This window comes from Paecilomyces variotii (assembly GCF_004022145.1).
Source record: "Paecilomyces variotii strain CBS 101075 chromosome Unknown C8Q69scaffold_3, whole genome shotgun sequence".
Taxonomy (NCBI): domain Eukaryota; kingdom Fungi; phylum Ascomycota; class Eurotiomycetes; order Eurotiales; family Thermoascaceae; genus Paecilomyces; species Paecilomyces variotii.
The window spans coordinates 923,833-944,911 of NW_021167142.1; the positions used below are offsets into that span (position 1 = coordinate 923,833).

General features: G+C 46.2%; 7 protein-coding genes across 7 annotated transcripts; 4 read left to right on the plus strand and 3 right to left on the minus strand.

The window, feature by feature from the left end:
• The first annotated feature begins 841 nt into the window (after nucleotides 1–841).
• C8Q69DRAFT_206026 (hypothetical protein) lies at nucleotides 842–2,992 on the plus strand. The gene is made up of 5 exons (XM_028626138.1): nucleotides 842–1,064; nucleotides 1,138–1,443; nucleotides 1,512–1,739; nucleotides 1,788–1,824; nucleotides 1,880–2,992. Exons 1-5 carry the CDS (start codon nucleotides 955–957, stop codon nucleotides 2,903–2,905), a joined length of 1,707 nt encoding a protein of 568 aa, XP_028486468.1. The 5' UTR covers nucleotides 842–954; the 3' UTR covers nucleotides 2,906–2,992.
• Nucleotides 2,993–4,901: 1,909 nt separating this feature from the next.
• C8Q69DRAFT_461399 (hypothetical protein) lies at nucleotides 4,902–6,277 on the minus strand. The gene is made up of 2 exons (XM_028630238.1): nucleotides 5,365–6,277; nucleotides 4,902–5,283 (listed from the first exon to the last, which is right to left on the minus strand). The coding sequence occupies exons 1-2, from the start codon at nucleotides 6,243–6,245 to the stop codon at nucleotides 5,049–5,051; spliced, it is 1,116 nt and encodes a 371-aa protein (XP_028486469.1). The 5' UTR covers nucleotides 6,246–6,277; the 3' UTR covers nucleotides 4,902–5,048.
• Nucleotides 6,278–7,206: 929 nt separating this feature from the next.
• Nucleotides 7,207–8,925, plus strand: C8Q69DRAFT_461401 (hypothetical protein). Its single transcript, XM_028630239.1, has 3 exons — nucleotides 7,207–7,858; nucleotides 7,924–8,203; nucleotides 8,282–8,925. Exons 1-3 carry the CDS (start codon nucleotides 7,248–7,250, stop codon nucleotides 8,579–8,581), a joined length of 1,191 nt encoding a protein of 396 aa, XP_028486470.1. The 5' UTR covers nucleotides 7,207–7,247; the 3' UTR covers nucleotides 8,582–8,925.
• A 159-nt stretch (nucleotides 8,926–9,084) lies between these two features.
• Nucleotides 9,085–10,392, plus strand: C8Q69DRAFT_490978 (putative 26S proteasome-associated ubiquitin C-terminal hydrolase; the record flags this gene model as incomplete). The annotated part of the gene is made up of 3 exons (XM_028632135.1): nucleotides 9,085–9,278; nucleotides 9,364–9,458; nucleotides 9,564–10,392. The coding sequence occupies exons 1-3, from the start codon at nucleotides 9,237–9,239 to the stop codon at nucleotides 10,390–10,392; spliced, it is 966 nt and encodes a 321-aa protein (XP_028486471.1). The 5' UTR covers nucleotides 9,085–9,236.
• A 309-nt stretch (nucleotides 10,393–10,701) lies between these two features.
• On the minus strand, nucleotides 10,702–14,160 carry C8Q69DRAFT_206159 (choline kinase). The gene is made up of 5 exons (XM_028626139.1): nucleotides 13,631–14,160; nucleotides 12,364–13,261; nucleotides 11,791–12,310; nucleotides 11,596–11,739; nucleotides 10,702–11,540 (listed from the first exon to the last, which is right to left on the minus strand). The coding sequence occupies exons 1-5, from the start codon at nucleotides 13,677–13,679 to the stop codon at nucleotides 10,872–10,874; spliced, it is 2,280 nt and encodes a 759-aa protein (XP_028486472.1). The 5' UTR covers nucleotides 13,680–14,160; the 3' UTR covers nucleotides 10,702–10,871.
• A 1,831-nt stretch (nucleotides 14,161–15,991) lies between these two features.
• On the plus strand, nucleotides 15,992–17,636 carry C8Q69DRAFT_485778 (kinase-like domain-containing protein; the record flags this gene model as incomplete). The annotated part of the gene is made up of 3 exons (XM_028631853.1): nucleotides 15,992–16,225; nucleotides 16,294–16,657; nucleotides 16,714–17,636. The coding sequence occupies 3 exons, from the start codon at nucleotides 15,992–15,994 to the stop codon at nucleotides 17,634–17,636; spliced, it is 1,521 nt and encodes a 506-aa protein (XP_028486473.1).
• Nucleotides 17,637–18,803: 1,167 nt separating this feature from the next.
• C8Q69DRAFT_399500 (catalase isozyme P) lies at nucleotides 18,804–20,883 on the minus strand (the record flags this gene model as incomplete). The annotated part of the gene is made up of 8 exons (XM_028627855.1): nucleotides 18,804–19,021; nucleotides 19,137–19,535; nucleotides 19,616–19,988; nucleotides 20,047–20,170; nucleotides 20,228–20,235; nucleotides 20,298–20,390; nucleotides 20,446–20,680; nucleotides 20,702–20,883. The coding sequence occupies 8 exons, from the start codon at nucleotides 20,881–20,883 to the stop codon at nucleotides 18,804–18,806; spliced, it is 1,632 nt and encodes a 543-aa protein (XP_028486474.1).
• Nucleotides 20,884–21,079: the final 196 nt, after the last annotated feature.

Consider the following 21,079-nt stretch of genomic DNA (forward strand, 5'->3'; position numbering starts at 1 on the left):
TACACCTTTCGCAGTACTGATGGGGGTTTCCTGGGCATCAAAGATCTCCGGATCGTTCCAAAGAGATGGGCGTCAGTACGTAGTAAATTGCTATATCTCGCCGCTGGCTTCGGCGAGAATGTCCTTAGTTAGCCCGTTACGGACCGCCTAACGGTAGATTTAGGCCATCCACTGGGCGGGATTTATACGTGCTAATCCACCGCTGATGGGGAGCTTGAGACTCCTCTCCGGGCCGTCAACTTAGGAGGATGGCCCAAGCCCTTAGCAGCAACTCCCTTAAACTACAATGCGCCTGGTCTAGCTCATTTCGTAGCCTTTGAGCTGAAGGACAAGGGGCCAAACAGGGCATAGCAGAGCCTGCTCGCCAGGAGAGACGGAGGCAAGCCATGGGCCAAAGGCTACATAACAGGCTAGATTTAACTGCGATCTGGGCATCAGCACTTGACCGAGCCGTGGCGCGCGCTTCAGACATCTTGACAGGTCGTTGTAGAGCGGATGCTGAGCCATTCTTGACTGCTTGCAGGTTCTTAAACAACAGAGGCCGCCTCACTGCTTGCATACGGCCTCTGTCTGTCTTTTCGCACGGTTCTTATCGTGGAGAGCGTACACTCCTCCAAGATATTCGCGATATCCCACTTCCTCGCACTCAGGAAAAACGCTATTGTCGGTCTACACGAACCAGGGCACTTTCAGCACCAGTTTCCTCACATTCCACCGATTTTCTTTAGCGTCCATCCTCTATTCTCAGCTGCCATACTGTTCTTATCTGGTGGCAGTGCCAAACCTTGGGCAGCAGGCGGTTTCCTGACCCTAGGTTTCTTGACCTAACAGACTCATTGTAGTCACGTCACCTCTCCTGAAGGGCCCTTGCTTGTCTGTTTTTTTTCTTTTGTTTTTTTTTTTTTTCTTGTGCCTTGCGGAGACCTTCTCGATACCTGCATTCGACCATCCGGCATGGCAGGCCCGGGAGGTGGTCCTCCTCGAAAGAGTCATACAAAATCAAGGAATGGCTGCAAAACCTGCAAGAAGAGACATATTCGTTGTGATGAAACCTTTCCTCAATGGTATGCTACCATCTGATGAGTTGCAACTCTGCTTAAAATCATGTATTTCCCTGCTGACAATGAGAAAATGTAGTCGGAACTGCACAAAACATAACTGCCGCTGCGACTATATGGATAATACAGTGGTAACCGAGGGAGCATCCAGGAGTCAAAGGGCCCCCGATCTCCTCATGTCCCCAGAAATTGAAATGGAAATCGAGAATTGGCGGAGAACAGGGATCTGTCCATTTACGGAGCTCTCACATCTGTGCCCAGAAAATGGCTGGCACCATTTCTCCCACATTGAGCTAAGGCTGATTCACCACATTGCTGGGCTTTCAGTGGACTTGCATCGGCAAGGGTATAGTGGTGTAACCGTATGGGCGCAGAGGATGCCTCAGTAAGTGTACCCGGATCCGTCAACAATAACTGTCACTTGTGACGCGATCTAATCACTACGATGTGTAGCTTCTTGGCTATTGGCATTTCGAATGACTTCGTTATGAGCTCCATTCTTGCACTTTCAGCATCCCATCTCGCATGGATAACCAAAGACCGGGAGACAGACAATTTGGCCTACCACCACCGTGGTGTAGCCATCAAAGGACTGCAAGGGGCTATAGGCGCTTTCTCAAGAGAAAATTGCGACGCTATTCTGTCTGCGTCGATATTATTGTCATGGCAGATAACTGAATGGTGAAGATCTCTAGCGTCATTCTAGCACACAGGCTAACGTATCAACAGGCGTGGCTGGGTTTTTCTACAGCGAGGCGTCTCAACGGTAAATTTTCTACGTGTGCGCTTCTAGGTATACCACAGCTAACAGTGACGCATAGGTCCTCAGTGCGATGCAGCCGCTTTGGAAGGAAGAATCAGAACTGGCACAATTCGTGGAGAGACAGAGGAGCTTCAGGAGCACTAGAACTCCAGGATATCAAAACAATATCAATCAGTTTCACGATGACGAGCTAGATCGCTTTGATCGAACGTATGCCGTCCTTGCGAATATCCAACAACGAATCGGACACAACCAGGAGCATTACCAGCGAATTGCGGATCTTTTAGGATTTGTCCAACAACTTCGTCACGATCTTCCCCTTCAATCCCCGGAAGAAGCTTTCGGAAGGCTTCAACCTCTTCGAACATGGCTCTTTTGGTTACCACCAGCGATGCTTCGTGGCGAGGAGAGCGACCTGGGAGCGCTGGCAGTTCTGGCTCAATTTTACGCTGTTGCTCTGGCTTTGGAGCCTCTCTTTCCTGCGATTGGTGGCACTTACCTTGGATGCATGTCAGCAGGGCCCATTGAAGACATTTACCGCATTGTCCTAGCACGGAAAGCTGCGCAACCGTTTTCCCCAGAGGTGCAGCTGGCTCTGGCACTGATGGACTTACCTTTCGACATTGTCACGACGTACAGAAACAACCTACACAATCTAGCGAGACCTACGGATCATTACTCCCCTGCGCCTCCTAGTCCATACCACGGTCTCCAAGACTTCTACTCGGCCCCTTTGCCCTCCAACGCCAACCTATACTCGGCATATGCATCACCTGTCCACACTCCGCCAGCCACTGCGATGTCCGTTTCACCGTTTCACCTGACGTCTGTCTATGGATCCCGCGCACAAGCCCATGACTTTACCGACCTCCATTCACAACCCACACATGATCGGGCTGGCTTCTCAAGTTATGAGCGTCTCGATGCTGTGGATGACCATTCGTCTACATATTCGCCCACCTACGTGAATGATATCGTTGGTCATGGTGCAGTAACTTCTGAGGATTCCGGAGGATCATCAATGGGCGCCTACCATGGACCATCTGCATACAACGTTGCTGCTCATGAAGTCTGTTGGACGTGAAACTAAAGAAGTCAATATGAGTGCCTTCCAGCGAATGCGCTTCGTTAGATTTCTCATACGATTCCCCAATTGGCAGAATACCAGGATAAAGACGCTCCCTGGACTCCCGTTTAGCCAGTGCGTATAATCCAATACTGAAAGCTATGTCTTTCCGACGTATCCTTGGCCTGTACTATGGAATCAGAACGAACCGACTGCAGCATAATGGTCGCTGCAAGACAAAATCGGATATACGGTACGATTCCCGGAGCCACCATCCTCGAATATGTCAGAGTCAACCAGTTTGGCTCATCTCAAACCAAACAATGGAAACTCCCAAGAGCCTCGAGAATAAGGGGTGTGCCTATGCTTCCGCATGCGACACCGCTCCCACAACGTCCCTCACCATGTGATAGTATTCTCGGCAGTTGCCGAAATAACTGTTTATTACATTGACTATGCGAAAGTTTAATGTTACTGTTCCGGCAGTTGCAAGACTTATGCACGACGAAACGACCCGTCCATGAAGCTTTGCATCGTATAAATCTGTTTTCGGTTCCAGTTAGGGATCCGAAATAGCAGCATTTCGTTCGGAGTTAACAGGATAGCTATTATACCATTTCCTCTTTACGGAGTAATCAATACGTTGGTTTATAATTATCTAATCTGCCTATAATGCAGGGAGCCACCGTTGTCCTGAGGAAATTCTATACTTTGGCGATTATCATCCAAGTATACCCACAATGAAATTAGCCTACACTACAAGTAACATTAAAATAAGCTTATACAGGACCAAAGCGGCGGATATCACTATAACTTAGGCAAAAGGTCGCATATACGAGTTTTCTTGGTCTCACAGAGATCGTCCACCTGTGTACCTGCGTGTGAATTATCCGGGCTTGAAACCATTGGACCGGAATATAAGAAGTAGACTAGTCGACTTACTAACACTCGGTGTAACCATTGGTAAGACAGGGTCCTAACGTGCGTAGGGATGGAGCTCGTATTCGTGACTTTAAACTATTCTAGTTTCTCCATAACTACCTACCTACCTACTTAACTAGCACTGGATCCAGATGCGGAAGGACGACCGTTACAGCGGGAACTCGATCACGTGGACATGTATCTGATGAGATCACGTGATATGAAAAGCTTGTTTGCATCCAGTACTAACTACCTAGCCTATTTATTCAGTTAGCTCGACCGATACTACAGTTCTATGTAAAAAGTTTTCGACACTACAAAAAAACAACCATGTAATATATTTATTTTTAACAGCACCAACAATATAGATATACTTAAAATAAAATAAGGAAATAAATATTTATTACATTAATTTTTATAAAAAAATATAATAAAAATTATTTATATAAGCTTTTATATATTTTTTATAGTTTAAAATATACTACTTTTATATTAAATTTTATATTTTATAAAACCTAAATAAGTTTTTTTTTAATAATTTTTATAAAAAATTTTATATATAAAAATTAAATATTTACTTTTATTTTATAAATATAATCAATAAAATATTATATATTATATATAATTTTATTGAGAAAAACTTAATTAAAAAGGTTAAGTTTTCTATATTTTTAGCTATTTTTACTACTTTTTTATAAAAGTAGCTAATTTTAAATAGATTTTATTCAATAAATTTATATATAAAGCCTATTATATTATTAAATATATATAAAATATAAGATAAAAGCTTTAATTTTTATATATAAATTTTTTTAAAAAAGGTTAATATTTATATAATAGGTAAGGGCTAAAATATATATAACTATACCTTTTTTAAGGATAAACTTTAAACTTATATAATATAAGAACCTCTTAATTTAAAAAATTTAAAAAAATATATTATATACTTTAATCAATATATTTTAATATAATACTATTTTACAGGAGATTCTATTTAATTTTATTGTGGTTAGTAAGGCTTAAAAACACCTAGATTTTTGGTGGTGCGAAAAAAAATCACGAATACTTAATTAGCGCGACTGTAGGTAAGTACCTAAAGTACACGAGCAGCACTTCTCATCTATTTTACTGACCATTGTATGTTATTACACCAAAGCAGTCGCAATAATCATCAGAGAACGGATGGTGAGCATAGATAAATCCGTGACTCGTCCAGCCTTCAGTAATATTACTGAAGGACTTAGATTGTCGATGGTATCCGATTCTGCGCTGCTAGGGTGATAGTGACCACTAAAGTCGCAAACCACAGCATCTCTGTCCTCAAAGTGATCTTAAACGGACCATACGTTTGTATGGTCGCATATCTCCTGGCAGGGTTTTCCACGGAAGCCGTCCGAAGGTAGTCGATGTACTCGTCGTCACAAAACGCGAAAGACACAAAGAGCTCTTCTCGATCTTGAGAAATTAGGAGTGGACTAAAACGCAAGAAAACCAAGGGTCAGCTTCTAAAAACGTTCCGGGGGTTAGAATATATGTATTCACGGTACGGTACATACTGGCCGTTTAAGAAAGAGGTCTTCTGGTACGAGTTCTTAACCCAACAAGTTATCTCGGCCGCTTCCTGCATGAGAATCAATTCTTTGTTCTTTTCCCTGTCCCGCTTCTTCACTTCCAAAATTGCTAGGATTTGCTTGTCGTCAAGTCTCCGCAGAACGCCGTCTGTGATTGCAGTAAAGTGATTGCCGTTGGAAAACGTGGCCTTCTCGACCAGCGGATCAAACACAGATTCAGTCTCTCGGTTATGAACGACGGAAGAAAATTCCCTGAGAAATACAACAAGGGCGGAGTTGACTGTGGCTTCACGTTCGACCTCCCCTTTCTCATCGGGATAGTCACCCAGGGGGATAGCTGGGTCCTCACGACGACCTGTAGCCCCAGACAATAGATCCTTCATAGCGAGCCTAGTACTCTTTCTTCCCGAGGTCTTTGCCACTGTGGGTGCGGCTCTCTCAGTGGAATCCTGTCCTTGCATGCAAAGTTCGTGCAGATCTTTCATTGTTTTGAGGGAGGGAGGGAAAAGGGGGTGATTCCTGGAGATGCCATTGATTGAAATCCTATTCTCGAGTAGGTCGAGATACTTTCCAAAGTCATCGAAGCCCCCCAGTATGACTTTTGCAGCCTCCCAGGACAGGTCGAGATCGTAGAGATGTAGATGATCTTTGACCAGCTTCTCTGGCGGTAACATCTCAGGGTAGACTATATGAAAAGCGAGAAATTGCTTTTGGGTTACTTTCGATGCAGACAGAAACCATTTTGAAGGCAGGTTGTGGATGGATTTGTTCGAGATCCCCGCCTCCTCTAGGAGGTCTTGTAACTCTTGCAAGTCGCCTGGAAAAGAGAAACCAGGAACTTCAGGTTGCTCTAATCCAGACGCCATGTTGCGCGGGGAGGGGAAGACCCAAAAGACGTATGAGAGCTAAGGAGAGTTGAAAGTGAGGAGGTTGAGGAATCGAATATGGCAACGAGCTCGAGTATTTCGCCTTCAGCGCTGGAGGCGTCCGTGGTAGATGTCGTGCTTGTCAATGGATTCTCTCAGGTAAAGAAAGAAGATTGCAAAAGACTTTTGGGCAATAAATATGAAATGAGGTTTGAACACTTCACATTTAGCACTGGATATTTGTGCGTTAGGGACATTGCGGATGGAACACACGCAGATACTGCTCTTTGTTCAGATAACCTGGCGTTTGCTACATACGCCGACAAATTCCGTAGTTTCTTCAGAGAGCTTGTCTGTCTAATGCCAAAAAAAAAAAAGAAAAAGAAAAAGAAAAAGAAAAAGAAAAAGAAAAAGAAAAAGAAAAAGAAAATGAAAAAGAAAAAGAAAAAGAAAAAGAAAAAGTAACATTGCATTTCATACAAGAAAAGAAAATAATATAGGATGAAACATATAGGATATTCACAAAGTTACTTATTTCATGTCAAAAAAAGATTTGGTAAATTATAAAATTCCACTTATCAACAAAATCTATCGATATTAAAACCGACAAAGGCACAAACTAGTAGAAAGAGATAAACAGCCACAGTGCTTCTTTAATACCCCGGACTAGGAAATAGATAAACCTGACAAAGAGAGCAAGGACCTGGCAAACAGTTCAGCTAAAGGTGGAGCGGCCACATATTGTCAGCAGAACTTGCGAAGTAGTCTCATCACTTTCTACTGGATAGTTTTTGTGTCTATTTTTGAACAACAAAGAGCGCCACCATCATGTGGAACAAAGAATGAAACGCCTAGACATTACCCAATTGCTTGCGCAGCGCATGGAGTTATCCCTCCCCTTTGAAGGTGGATGAGTCAGCATCAGGCAATGCTGTAGTTAGGTAGTTATTACCTCTTCGCACACACCCAAAGCCCACAACTTCTATTAAAGACTTGACGTTCATGAATCTTTCTCTCATATCAGATACAGCTCAAACACTCCATTCTATCTGGTATTCCTCGCTAAACCTCGATATACAGAGAGTTTCAGTGGCCATGTCATCATCCATTCGCCTGAAGGGCCGCCAAACTCTCAAAAGCATCAGCTCGACTTTAGACCTCAGAAAAGTCGCGCGAAAGCTCGGGAAGGACACGTCTAGCTTGAACTTCACTAAGGACTTTGCGCGTCAGAACACTCATAACAGCCTCAGTACTATATTCAATGCAGTCTTGGTGAGAGACGAAGAAGACATATACTTGGAGGACAAAGTTGCAAGTGACTTGTGTATCGCATTATGCGATCTTCAACTAGAGAATGAGGGACCCGAAGACCAGAATGGTTCCTCTTTTTTCAGTCCTATGTCATTAGACAAGTTGAATTCCTTTCCTTTTGATCAAAACTATGGAGCCACTGAGGGCTTTTTACGTGCATACGACTGCCAGGACGGGAGCAAGCCGTCCACAGCTGGAAGCCTCTTAGGTGAGCTGACTTGGTTAGTCGGAGGGGGTCGACGAATCTTTCCCGAAGGCAACAGGAAGACATACCTCCACCGAGCAGTGAACTGGAAGAATATGTGGGTGTCGCTTACTATGCCTATTAAGAGAAAGAAGAATATCTGATGGTTAACTGTGTCGTTAGCGGACTTTGTCCTGAGATACTCCGCGAAGACCTCTACGATGCGATTGATAGCGCCGGGTTGCTTCGGAAAAAGGGCAGATTTGGAAGAATATTCAAAATCGCAAATGGATATTGCGCAGTGCCTTGGAGTGTTCGTGTTAACGAGCCGCACACCATGGTGACGATTAACCACAATTACACTGCCGATGAAAAGATATCACGAGCAGAGATCTTGACAATTGTTGCTGTTATGATGACACAACTGGAGCACGAACATCTTGAAGAGCATTGCATCCCTCCTGTAAGCATATCTGGAACGCTTCTCCTTAAGACATACACATTAAAGCTGACGTTTCTCTTCTTCACGCGATCGCTTCAGGTAATGGTGGTCTCGTTTATGGACTCTCTCCAAGGAAGGATCTTGCAGGCTCACGTAACAGACAGCCAGCTTGTTATCAAAAAGTCTAAGCTGTATGATTTCGATGAACAGGCAGATTGCAAACGATCTATGACATTGTTTACGCAACATATGGCATGTGATAGAATCGGAAATACTCGTCAAATCGTAAGTTTTGACGAGGAAGAAACAAAGCGCAAAACCGCCAAGGCCAGGGATATGGAAATTCGAGAAAAGAATATTCCTTCCGATACTGACCCTAAATTCGAGGGGGAGGAGTAAAGTTGGCTGTCCAAGTTGGGGGCGGGAATGGTTCCCCTCAGATTAGAAAAGCTTTGCGGTATTGGAGTACTGGCTATACTCTCCGTGTCAAGAAAGTTGCCTTTTTCGGGATACTAGTTCTAGGGACTACTTAGTTAAGGGAGACTTGTTCTGGGGTTTAGATAAGCCAATATTATCGTCATCAAAGGTGTATCATCAAAGGTATCTTTAGTGCTGAACAGCAATTCCAGAGAGAATGAGAAGGATAGCATTCTTATTCAGGTACTGCTGAGCTACGGTAAAGTGTACCACGACAATCTACAGGAGTAGTACGGAGTACATAACTGTACCTACTACTACTAGGTAACTAACTAGTAGTAGTAGAAGCAAGAGTCTGTTGACGTCGGGAATGATCGTCTATGGTCACGTGAAGTAGAAGTGGTCAGCGGCTGACTAAGCACAGTATACAAACAGAGCCAGATACGGCCTAGCTCCAGGCGGTGACATCGTCGAACTGCCCGTCTAGGGAATCTCATCACAGACAAAGCACCCGGCTGCGCTCAATAATACTGTGACACTGTACTTCTTTGCTTGCATCGTTTATCTCATACATTCCTAGTTGCGACTACTCCATTTATCATATTGCACGAAATCTCTGCAGCTACGTCGGACAGCAATGGCGGACGGCGGAGGCTGGAGCACTATCGAGTCGGACGAGGTATGGGCGCTTGCTGGACTAAGCTTCCTTTGAGCTCTGAGCATGGTCGCGGTGGTGTGTATGAGCTGCGCTAATAGAATCTAAGGGTGTTTTCACATCTCTGATTGAGAATCTTGGAGTCAAGGGTGTACAATTCGAAGAGCTTATTTCCTTGGATGCGGACACGATACGGTCATTAGGGTAAGTGCAGCATAGTTAGGCTCCATTACGGGAACCACCTGAAGTCTGAAGGGCTTGTTGTGCACGGATCGAACAGCTATTGATTTCGCTACGTATTCTACCTAGGCCAGTGTACGGCGTCATCTTCCTGTTCAAATGGATCGGCGGCCAGAGCCGCGATTCCACCACTCCGCAAGACGGCACATACGACCAGTCCGCCACAGAAGACGGGCTCTTCTTCGCAGCGCAAACGATCCAAAATGCCTGCGGCACGCAGGCTATCCTATCCGTGATCCTCAACCAAGATGATCCATCCAACACCCCCGCCCCCATCGAGATCGGACCAGAACTCCGCTCCTTCAAGGACTTCACAACAGGATTCCCACCAGACCTCCGTGGAGAGGCGCTTTCCAACTCCGAAGCTATCCGCAGCTCACACAATGCCTTTGCGCGCGCATCTCCATTCGTCGATGAGACGGTTCGCACTGCCGCAGATGAAGAAGGCGACGTGTACCACTTCATCGCCTATACGCCCGTCAACGGCAAGCTGTACGAGCTGGACGGCCTACAACCATACCCCATCAGCCATGGACCATGTGACTTGGATGCTTTCCCCGAGAAAGTGATCGAAGTCCTACAGCGACGCATTGCGCGCTATCCTGGCGACGAGATCCGATTCAACCTCATGGCGGTGACGCAGGATCCGCGAGTGCGGGCCCGAGAGATCGGTGACGTAGAGACATTAGAGCGCGAAGCGAGAAAGAGACGTGCCTGGTCGTGGGAGAACACTCTGCGACGATGGAACTTTGTCGGTTTCATTGGCGAGGTTCTCAAGGGTGTTGTGGAGATGAAGGAGAATCAGGGTCCGGAGGCTTACGAGGAGTGGATCAAGAGTGCGAAGAATCAGACGAAGCGGAGAGCGGAGCAGAGAAGAGGCGGTGGTGGGTTGGAATGATGTGAATCAGGGGGGAGCAAAGCCACGGCATCAATTTCCCCCTAGATGATGCTTCTTGCCGATGAAGACGAACGACGGAAGGATAATGACGGGATCTTTCTTCAGAATCTTCGTCCTATTTCTTTAATCATATGATGCAGTAATGAATAACTGGGGAATTAACAATGTGGGAATGTAGGACGGTACGATAAGACATATGTTGATGTGACCTAAAAAAAAAAAATAACAGGAATAAATAGGATGAGCTCCTCTTCCTCACTTCTCTAGTTCGCTTAATTAGAACTATTCTGACCCGCTTCCTGAACGGCTACAGTTCCTACTTCAACTGGGATACTATGAGGACCAAGTATCTCGTTGCAAAATGTATATACAAAAGAAATATCTTCGAAGTCTATGTACATACATACAACGGATATATACACAACGTAAAAGCTATCCTGACCAGCAAATATGCATGATCCTGTAGACATATCTCATTTCTAATAATGGATCATAAGAGACTTTGCACGCTCGACCAGCTCCACGGGCAATTCTTCTTCCTTAACGACGCCCAAAGCCAGAACATCTGCCCAGAAGAAGAGTGCGCGGTCTTGAGAGTAGGCGAGGTAGTCAAATGCATCCGACTCGTCAATTTCGGGGTCAACAGGCGGATTACCGGGCTTTTGTGCTTCAGCGATTGATGCAGCCGCATTGTTGTCGGCTCCGTTGCCGTTTTGGTCTTGTGGTGTCGATACTGCGGCGAGGGCTTCTTCCATTCCGGGGACTTTTGCCTGGACGATACCCCACGCTACCCACATGGCGGAGTTAGCGACACGCCAGAGTCTTGTGTCGCGCATGAGGTTCTGGACTTCGATCTCCATGGATTCTTGGTCGAGACGTTCGGCTTCAGTTAGGCCAAGAGCGCGGGCGCCAGGGCTGGATGAGAGTACGTCGTTGTCAAGTGAGAAGGGCGCCAAGCGCGGGGTAGTGACGGACATGGGATTCAAGTAGGGTGTGGCATATGGCGAGGTGGCTGAGCGTTCGCTCACTTGAGGACGGTGGTCGACGTAGGCGCGGATGAAGCGGTGCTGCTCTTCTGGCGTTGGATATGCTCGTGTGTTGCAAGCCCAGGGCTTCTCTGGGTCGTGGTAATTATAGCACCATTCCGTCTTTGAAGGGTGGTTAGGATGATCCATAGACAATACAGGATGGGGGAAGACTCACAAAGTGATTAGCAAACTCCTGAGCGGGAGTGTTTGCCGATGCATATTCGAAATCAATGACCACAAGTTGTTTGTGTTCGTTGGCTGGAAGCATGAGAGGGGACTCTCCACTGGGCTCAAGCCTGAGGAGGTTTCCGTATTGAGCCTGAGCTATGTTAGCTAGAGGCATATAGAGGAACAGACGCATATTGCTTACATCGTTGTGTGCAAAGACGAGCTGCTGCGCAACCCCCTGCGATCCTCCACAGCTTGCGACCAGCCATTCGCGGTAGTTCTCGACTGCTTTCCTGAATACAGGCCATGGGACCCAACAGACGAAGCCCCTCCGCCGCCACGGTTCATACTGCGCTTTCCGTTCATTCTCTGGGGACAGAATTTCCTTGTCTAGCCAGGAAATCACCTGCTCACAGCGGTCGACCCATTTATCCCAGTTGTTGAAAACAGAGGGACCGCCTTCCCGTTCTTCTTCGAGCAGTTCAATTCCCTCATGCAGCTCTCGCATTCGCTTTGCGATTTGCTTAGAAGTCTCGGGGATGCGCAGATCCACAGGCGTCAGTGTACGAGCATGGAAGAATTCCTCAAATCGGCCATTGTTGAAGGTGCCCAGGACGCGAGGCCCGATATGCTTCTTTCCAAGCCGACGAAGGATCTGCAGCTCGTTTTCTCTGTCAATCAGATGTTCCACTTGGGGTCCGTATATACGGAGAAGAAGTTTCCTGAGAGCGAAGGTTAATATGCTTCACGCGATGAAATGAAGACCTAAACTTACGGTGGGGGTCTCCTGGGCACAAGGACGGGGGAGGCACCCGCGCTCTTCGAGGAAAATCCCTTAGGAGGTGCAACGACATAGACTGCATTGGTGAGTGCACCACTGAGACGAGTCACTTCAATTTCTGCACTCTTCTCCAAGGGCACTCTCCGCCATCCCTTAATACGAAGAGTGTGGACAATACGGAGGATTTCCGATTTGAAAGTTAGCCAATGCTCTTTCCCCCGTCTACTGTTGGAGCTCGTCTCATCAGCTTCGTCTTCTCCAGCACCGCCGCTATAAGCAAGTGTCTTGGAATTATCCAACGTTGCATCAACACTTGGAACAACAGAATCGACATCCGCATTATCAGACTCAGAAATGGATCCTCGTCGCAGCCCTTTGAGACGTCGACGCGATCTCTTTCGTGCGACGCTTGCCAGCGGAAGCCCCTCTCGCCGCGTAGAAGCATACTGAAACAGAATCTCTTCGAGCTTCCCCAGCGAAAAGGCGCCCTCAGAACCCTGAGAGTCACTTCTGCCACGCTGAGCAGGTTTATCTATATCGGCTGCTGGACCCTGGTCCGGTGCGGGCGCCGAAGCGCTCTTCGCCTTGCGGGCCTTGCGTTTGGACTGCTCTTGTTGCAGCCAGTCAAACACTTGGGCAAAAAGGAAGTTCTGGGGATCCTCGTCAGTCGCTAGCTTCCCCAGTTGCTCTTCATCGAGGATAGCAGAGGAAAACTGCGAAAAAGACGATGAAGAGTGGTGCATAGGAGGCCGTGCTGTCGTCTTCTTTCCCACGCTGGCCCGATGCTGCTTTGGACCCCAACCTTCTGCAGTGAGAACAGGCGTGGATCCATTCGTCGAATGCTGACTCTGGGCCAAGCTGTCGTTAGAAACTCCGGCTGCAGGCAGAGGTTCTGCGACGCAAGTTAGACATGTTCATGATGATGCCGCAGCCCCAAAGGTGTATATGTCATAGACGATGTGCATCGATGACCCAAGTAAAAGGAATTTGGCCAATATCACAGAATAAGAATAACAATTATGCAAGAGAAGTCAAGAATCCAGTTTGAAAATATTTCAATAACGAAAGGGGATATCGTAGAAAATATTCCTGTCAGAAGAGAAAAAAATTTTTAAGAAAAAGGAAAAGAAAAAGAGCGTTTATTCTCCAGCCCTATTGGAAAGGCCCCCGACAGATGGATGCCCGATCGACCATCCTCAAGATATAGATCGATTGCATACATATGACCAAGTTGACTGCAAGCATAGACTCTAGCACTTACCTACTCTGCTGCCCGCATGGGGGCTTCTCTCGTCGACCGAACCAGGCATCTGCCCACTTCAGCGGTCGTCTGGTCGCGGGGAGAACACCGGAGATGTTGACTGTATGTCTTTGCGTGTATGGTATGTCCTAACGCGCTGTGGAAGCGCACAACAATGCCTGTTTTGTCGACGAGGCCGATGACGCTGAAAAGCCGGGGTGTCCGCTTCAGCAGTGGGAATTGAATCGCGATAGTTTGACGGGAGCAAGTGGGGTTCTGTGCTGGGCGACAACTTTCCGCTGTTCGTAAAAAAGTCAAGCTTCGACGGAATCCCCGCTAACGATGCGACTGATAGGACTCATAGGAGACGCAAAGAGGGGAGAGTATGGGGTATTATTATTATTTTTCTGCTAAGTTCTCCAGCAGATAAAACTCCTCTTTAATCGGTTTAGAGTGCGATAACCGCCCCCTGCCGCCGCTAAGATCCTTCCCCGTCTTCGCGATCTGTGTGTGGCGATACTGCATCAAATGACTACTGTAAGTAATACTTTCTTTGCTTCGCTACTGGATGTCTTCACCGCTATTCTCCTCTCGCCTTCGTTTGCTCGATTGTTATATCCAACCTGAAGAATGACACTATCATAGCGGGCATATAGCTCTATCACAGTCCAGCGTCCCGGGACGTCCGATCAAATAGAACAAAGAAGATAGTGGCGACTCTGGCTGCAAAAACTGCTTTATTGGCCCGCGCGTGCCAGGGAAGCTGATAAGCATGTTTGTGTCCACTCAGGGCTGCGTGCTATTGGACATCAGGTACCAATTCGCGTTTAGCAAACGGCTCTAAAACTTTTTAGTCTCGACACGAGGTCTGGGGACCTTTCAGGATGTTCCAGAGAGCATGAAGAAGATAATTATCCAAGGCATGGTGGAACACTGTTGCGTCTTTCTACGGAACAGCTTATGACATATTGCTAGGCATTCTAGCTATAATGGTAACACGTCGAAGAGCATGGTGTACCCAGTAAACTGGTTCAATTTATTTACGGTCAATAGACTTCGATCGACGAACGACGACGAAGACAATCTATTGGGACTGCTCAATTATGTGCCTTTCAGAAGCTCTTCGCTGAGGGCCTTTTTTTGCACACATCTCTAACTCGTGAGGATTTAGTTCATCAAAACTCATCTGCTGAGGTCCGCCCTAGTTCTACGAGCCTCTGAGCAGTTTTGGCAAGCCCGCGAGAACTGGAAGTCCTCGTCCGGAACGCCTCTTCGATCTCGTCCAGAGACTTCCCTTTAGTCTCGTGCATGAAGAGGATGCAGACGATTGCCGTGAGAAGCATGCAGCCTCCAAAGAGAACCCATGGCGCAAAGCTGCTTTTCGACAAGAGAATAGGGGTCGTCAGAGCTACGATGAAATTGGCAACCCAGCTACTCCCATATGCCAGACTACCGCGGCTCGCGTCCTCTGCGGCTGGATTTCGGAGATGTACCTAGACTTTGATGCAAACTGCCCAGATGATGGAGAATATGACTACAAACCCGTAGATCAAAACAATGACTATCCAATGACCAACTCCGTGTTGCCCGTGCAAGTGCAAGCTGCTGTAGCTTCAGCGTGATTGTTCCTACGGAGAAATGGGGCCTTGGGAGGAAGCCCGAGTCGGAATGGTGAAATACTGGAAGGGAGGGGTAAGTAATCTATGCAATAGATACCGAAATTTCAACATTTTTTATCTTTTTGAAATTCAAAACGCACAGACCATCACTGGGTCACCTAGTATTAAATAGCATAATTAAGCTATGCATCTAACCAATAGAATAATTTTCTTGTTGGTTAGTGTATTTCAAAATGTCAGACACCTTTCTTTGCGAAATACTGACACAAAAATTCATGAGGTCCATGGCATTTTAAATTTCAAATACCATCCCTAAGCCCGACGAATACAGTTATCCATGCTAGAGGCTCAACTGCCTTGATGAAAGAAGTTTGATTTCTCCTCTTTTGCGACCTTCCATCATTCTTTTTATTGATACTGAATCTGCTAGTCTCGTTCCATGAAGGTCATCCTTAGTATCTTTATAGGTATTCCACAATCTCATAAGGAAGCTCGTAAATTAATTGCACCACTGCAAGACCTTCCTTCATAGGGGCGAGCAACTTTGCACCTTTCAGCTCTACTCCTTTTTTCCCCTACTTTAATGATACCTAATACCATGCGCAGCGCCTTCTCTCTATTTAAGAAGCAAAATTGGATGTCATCCTCTCCTTCCTGTCAATTGGCAACCGCTCTCAACCGGTCATCCCACACGGATTGGAACGCAAATGATGACTGGTTTCACTATACAAGAGGCCAATTTCTATTCAATGAGTCTCAGGAAATGTCAATACGTTATGTCAGATTCAATATGAACGAGCTAGTGAAGCGCGCTGCTGAATCAGTCGGCTTGACGTCTGCACAATGCGCTCGGGTTGAGAAGTTCCCTGACGGGATGTTCAACAAGACCTTCCTCTTCACAATGCACGATGGTACGCAAGTTGTAGGTAAAGTGCCAAACCCGAACGCGGGGCGAGCTCACTACACGACTGCCAGTGAAGTGGCAACAATGGATTTTGTAAGCAGAAATCCTCAACTTGGTGTTGACCCTCACTACTCTAACTTTATCTGATGCTTCACTCATAGGCTCGGAATGAGTTACGCACCCCGGTGCCGAAAGTGTTAGCTTGGAGCTCTAAAGCAGAAGACAACTCGGTTGGCGCCGAATATATTATAATGGAGAAGGTCGCCGGTATCCAGCTCAGTAAAGTTTGGCCCACAATGGGTATCAAGGAAAGATTTGAACTCGTGAAAACAATTTCCGGATATCAAAAAAACTGGATGTCGACACCTTTCACCCAATATGGAAGTCTCTATTACTCGTCTGACATGGAATATTCCGATCGATGTGACCTGGTGACTGAGCATCATCGCTTTGCTGTTGGCCCGTCAACAGGCCGCGAATCTCTCGATGATGGTCGGATAGCATTGGATTTTGATAGAGGTCCTTGTATGACTTCGTAATTTTGCGATTTTGGAAGATATCTGCTTACACGATTATTCTAGGGAAGAGTGTAGAGCAGTACAAGTCAGCGATCGGCCTTCGAGAGATTGCATGTGTGCAGAATATGGCACGATTACCTCGATCACCGTTATCGCTATACGGGCCTGGCACGTATTGCCCTTCTCGTTCTAAAAAGATAGCGGCTCTCCAGAATTATCTTCGTCTCGTGAAATACCTTATACCAACAGACCCATTAATCACGTCTGCCTTTCTATGGCACCCTGACCTCCACGCGGAGAACATCTTTGTGCACCCTGAAAGGCCAGCGGAGGTGTTAGGCATCATAGATTGGCAGTCAACTGAACTGTTGCCGCTCTTTGACCATGCCCGCCTGCCATACTTTCTTGATTACGATGGTCCTCAATCGACAGGTATTGATCCACCAGCCTTCCCGGTGGATTTCGACAAACTCGATCCTGCAAAGAAAGCTGAAGCCCAGGATTTATACCTGAAAATGTCACTCTCGGCATTGTATCGCAGGTTCACTTATAGCCATAACATGCCATTATTCAAAGCCATGGAATTTCGACAGACTGCCAGCTTTGAGATGCTACTTCTTGCTCAAAATCTCCTTATAGACGGGGAGGCATTATATCAATCTAGATGCCTTGATCTTGAAAAGGAGTGGACAGCCCTTCCGGGTGTGCAAGCCTCTGGCAACCCGCCGTTTCCATTGGTGTTTTCTGCGGATGAGGCTGCTTCGATTAATGAGGATGCTTCTGGCGCAATAAGAGGTATGGAATTAATGCGAAGCCTAAGGCAATCGCTGGGCCAGATGTGGCCTGACAAAGGTGTTGTACGGCCAGAGCAATACGACGAAGTTAAAAAGCGTCTCAAGCAAGCAAAGACGGAGCTGATTGACCAGCTAGCACATTCTGAAACGGAAAGACTTGCGTGGGAAGAAGCCTGGCCATTCGATCGCTAGACCAGCAATACTTGTTTTTTGCCTAATGAGCACAGCCTCCGTCTTCCAGATATTAGGGTTGAGAGCAGCCGACTAACGCCAGGCGCCAAAGTGGGAAAAAAAATATCCTGGTTTGAATCCCGAAACATCTCACACGTATTCGAGCACGTCTCAACCAAGTACGGGAATATCGGAGGAAGATGGGACATCTGTCCAGAGCACAAAACAAAGACTTGGACGTTATTTGACTCTGGCCTTCAAACTTCAGGTTTCTTGACTGTCATCCTTGCAGTTCGATATATTGGATCCGTAGCTGTCATGTCAGACTGCAGAACGACATAATCAATGCCAGGATTGAGAGATAATTGAACCAACAATATTGTACATTACATTCTTCTGTGCTCGCGACTTTCACGCAAGATATATCTAGTTATATATAGTATTATCCGCGTTAGTACTAGACTACACAGATATACCAGGCCCTAGCTTTAGGCTTAACAAGATGCTTCAAATCGTTGAGAAGATTATAATCTGTGTGTATACTGGTATAATCATAAATTCTAGCTTCTTGCAATATTAGCTTAATATTTAAATATTCTTTAAGTTTTTTTTTTTTTTTTTTTTTTTTTTTTTTTGCATTACGCAGTACGTATTTTAATATATTTCTAGACTAAATAAATAAACTATAGCTAAATTTCAGGGCTTTTATTACGATAGAGAAAGCTCTAAGAACTAAATAAACAATTGATCAGCCGATCACAACTGACTCGAGTGCTTCATGCTGGTCGAGAACAAGCTATGTATATATGTATGTATGTATGTATTTCAGGCTTGGTCCACGGAATTCAGTTTTTCAGCTTAGCCGATTCGAAGCGGGAGAGAATAATGTAGTCTATCGTATGATGATGTTCGCCCAGTTGGATGGATTGCAGTACGTACATACTAGCTTAATTCAAACCGCTATTCAGTATAGTTAAGTATACATTGTTGCGGCCAAAGTCTTGGAATAAGCTACCGCAAAATCCTGTTCAAACTTTCAATCTGCCTAATTACATACTTGGAACTTATCAACCCAACACCAAAAACCATACCAAAGTGATTTGTTACAATCTGCCCAACTTATACCAATCATACAACCATCCTCCTGGAGACACATGACCAATTTACCCTCTTCACACGCACATTCCTTCAAACAGCCTTCTCAAACTTCTTTGCAATCTTCTCAAAGATATTGTCCCTCTCGACATTCGTATGCGGCGCCGGCACCGTAGGAGGAACTGGATTGTGATCCGCTCCACCGACAACTACACCCGGGATCTCTTCCATACTGGCATTGGCCTTAACCATTTCTTCGGTTTCGTTCTCTATCCACTCGCCGAGCCGTGCGTCGATTTTGTGGAATATAGCTGGAAAATTGGAATTCCGTTAGCGTTAGGTTTCCGATATATTTATTTCCGGGAGGTGGAAACAAATATAAACTAGATAATTACGAGTTATAAATAAGAAAAGATCACAACTCACCATACGTCGTAAATCGTACTTCTCTAATAGCGCCATACAACTGGACAGCGACGTTATAGACGAAATGCTCCTGCTGTCCTTCTTCATGAGCCAGAGAATGCCAGAATGCTCGTGGCTGCACAAAGTCGTTATCGGTAACATGGCTTTCGAACTTGGTCGCTCTGCCTACGAATTCCTCGTGGAAGGCCGGCTGTTCATATTGCTCTGCCTGGACGATCGGAGGCGCCTCTGTGCTGGGGATGTAGTTCGGGATGGAACCGTAGTTCATGATGTTCGAGGCGCCGTCCCGTTTGGTCGGGTTGTAGACGTAGAAGGATCGGTTGGTGGGTAGTTGGGGGAAATTGACTCCTAGACGGTAGCGCTGCGTGTCGCCGTAGGCGAATAGGCGGATTTGAAGGACTGGAGGGGTGTAGTGTTAGCTGTGAGATGCACTAGATAAATGATTCAATGGATGGAACTGGAGAAAGAAAGGAACATACTCGGATCAAGACTAATGTCCCATCCCGGAACGACATTCGCAGGCGCAAAGGCAGCCTGTTCGACTTCCGTGAAGTAGTTGATCGGGTTGCGGTTCAGAGTGATCTTTCCAAAAGGAATCAAGGGGAAGTCCTCTGTGGGAATCGTCATTGTCGCATCAAAGATATTGACAGGATAGTTCTCTGCTTCAGCGGGATCGATGATCTGTGCATATACAGTCCAAGTTGGGAAGTTGCCCTTTTCGATGGCAGAATATAGATCGCGAGTATTGTAGTCGGGATCCTTTCCGGTGATGGTTGTTGCCTCGTCCTGAGTCAGGGTCTTGACGCCTTGGTCGGTCTTGAGGGTGAGTCGGACGTATTTGAATGATCCGTCCTTTTGAGGTCAGTATCATATTAGTCGTGCGAAGAGAGGATGTAGAATGGAAACTCACCGGCTTGGTGAACTTGTAAGTATTTATACTGTAGATATCAGCGTATCGATAGGACACCGGGGTGCCGAGGTCACTGAATATGTACATAAGGGCATTGTATGCCTCCGCGTTGTTGTTGAAGTAGCTTTAAGATATTAGCACTGCGTTAGGGATTGACCGATTCATGGAAGAGGTTACCTACTCCCAGAACTATAATGAGAAAGATCATTAGCCTGTGGACACTACAGTGTAACTCGTTAATATTTACTTACCAGTGTAGGATCCTTCAGGTTACTAGCTGGGTCTCGCTTCTGTGCATGGACGAAGGAAGGAAACTTCGCCGGATCCCTGATGGGAAAAACGGGCTAAAGAATTATCATCATCAGTATTTAGAAACGTGATTGGGAGGTTATGACTTACAGTGCTGAAGAACACCCAATCCAGATTCCCTTCTTCAGTATACAGCTTGAAAGCAAATCCACGAGTATCACGGACACTGTCTGCAAAACCTCTTTCCCCAGCGACTGTGGAAAAGCGCGCAAAGAGAGGAGTCTTCTTGCCAACCTGGTTGAGAAATGCAGCGCTGGTGATTTCGGAGATATCATGCGTAACTTCAAACTCTCCGAAAGCACCTGCACCCTTGGCGTGGACGAGTCTAAGTCCGGTCAGTGTTCACTGCATATTGTATTCCAATGGGAATGATACTCGCCTCTCAGGGATACGCTCGCGAGTAACATGAGAGATGATGTCGACTAGATTGATATCCTGGAGAAGGAGTGGCCCGCGAAGCTGATGACCAATCCTTTCAGACGCCTGCGGTGCCCTGATGGGACATCCTACACTACTCATAAACGACATTTTTCATGGTTATAAGGATGCAGCTTCATATATGTACTTACCATTGGCCAAGGTATAGTATTCCTCTCCCGGAGGAGGCTGCGCCCCCGGCGGAGAGCTAATCCCAGGTGGGAGCAGCTGGCCGGTCATGAAAGGACATCCTGATCATCGTTAATAACCGCCTTTTCATGACTTAGCAACACCATCGTACCTTTGA

Coding starts and splice junctions, on each gene's coding strand:
- C8Q69DRAFT_206026 (XM_028626138.1), top strand. CDS start 955: ATGGCAGGCCCGGGAGGTGGTCCTCCTCGAAAGAGTCATACAAAATCA. Junction 1,444..1,511: donor TGGGCGCAGAGGATGCCTCA/GTAAGTGTACCC, acceptor TACGATGTGTAG/CTTCTTGGCTATTGGCATTT. Junction 1,825..1,879: donor TACAGCGAGGCGTCTCAACG/GTAAATTTTCTA, acceptor AGTGACGCATAG/GTCCTCAGTGCGATGCAGCC.
- C8Q69DRAFT_206159 (XM_028626139.1), bottom strand. CDS start 13,679: ATGCCTGGTTCGGTCGACGAGAGAAGCCCCCATGCGGGCAGCAGAGTA. Junction 13,262..13,630: donor CCATGCGGGCAGCAGAGTAG/GTAAGTGCTAGA, acceptor CTTGCGTCGCAG/AACCTCTGCCTGCAGCCGGA. Junction 11,541..11,595: donor AGGAGTTTGCTAATCACTTT/GTGAGTCTTCCC, acceptor CACCCTTCAAAG/ACGGAATGGTGCTATAATTA.
- C8Q69DRAFT_461399 (XM_028630238.1), bottom strand. CDS start 6,245: ATGGCGTCTGGATTAGAGCAACCTGAAGTTCCTGGTTTCTCTTTTCCA. Junction 5,284..5,364: donor ACCTCTTTCTTAAACGGCCA/GTATGTACCGTA, acceptor CTTGCGTTTTAG/TCCACTCCTAATTTCTCAAG.
- C8Q69DRAFT_461401 (XM_028630239.1), top strand. CDS start 7,248: ATGAATCTTTCTCTCATATCAGATACAGCTCAAACACTCCATTCTATC. Junction 7,859..7,923: donor GCAGTGAACTGGAAGAATAT/GTGGGTGTCGCT, acceptor CTGTGTCGTTAG/CGGACTTTGTCCTGAGATAC. Junction 8,204..8,281: donor AAGAGCATTGCATCCCTCCT/GTAAGCATATCT, acceptor CGATCGCTTCAG/GTAATGGTGGTCTCGTTTAT.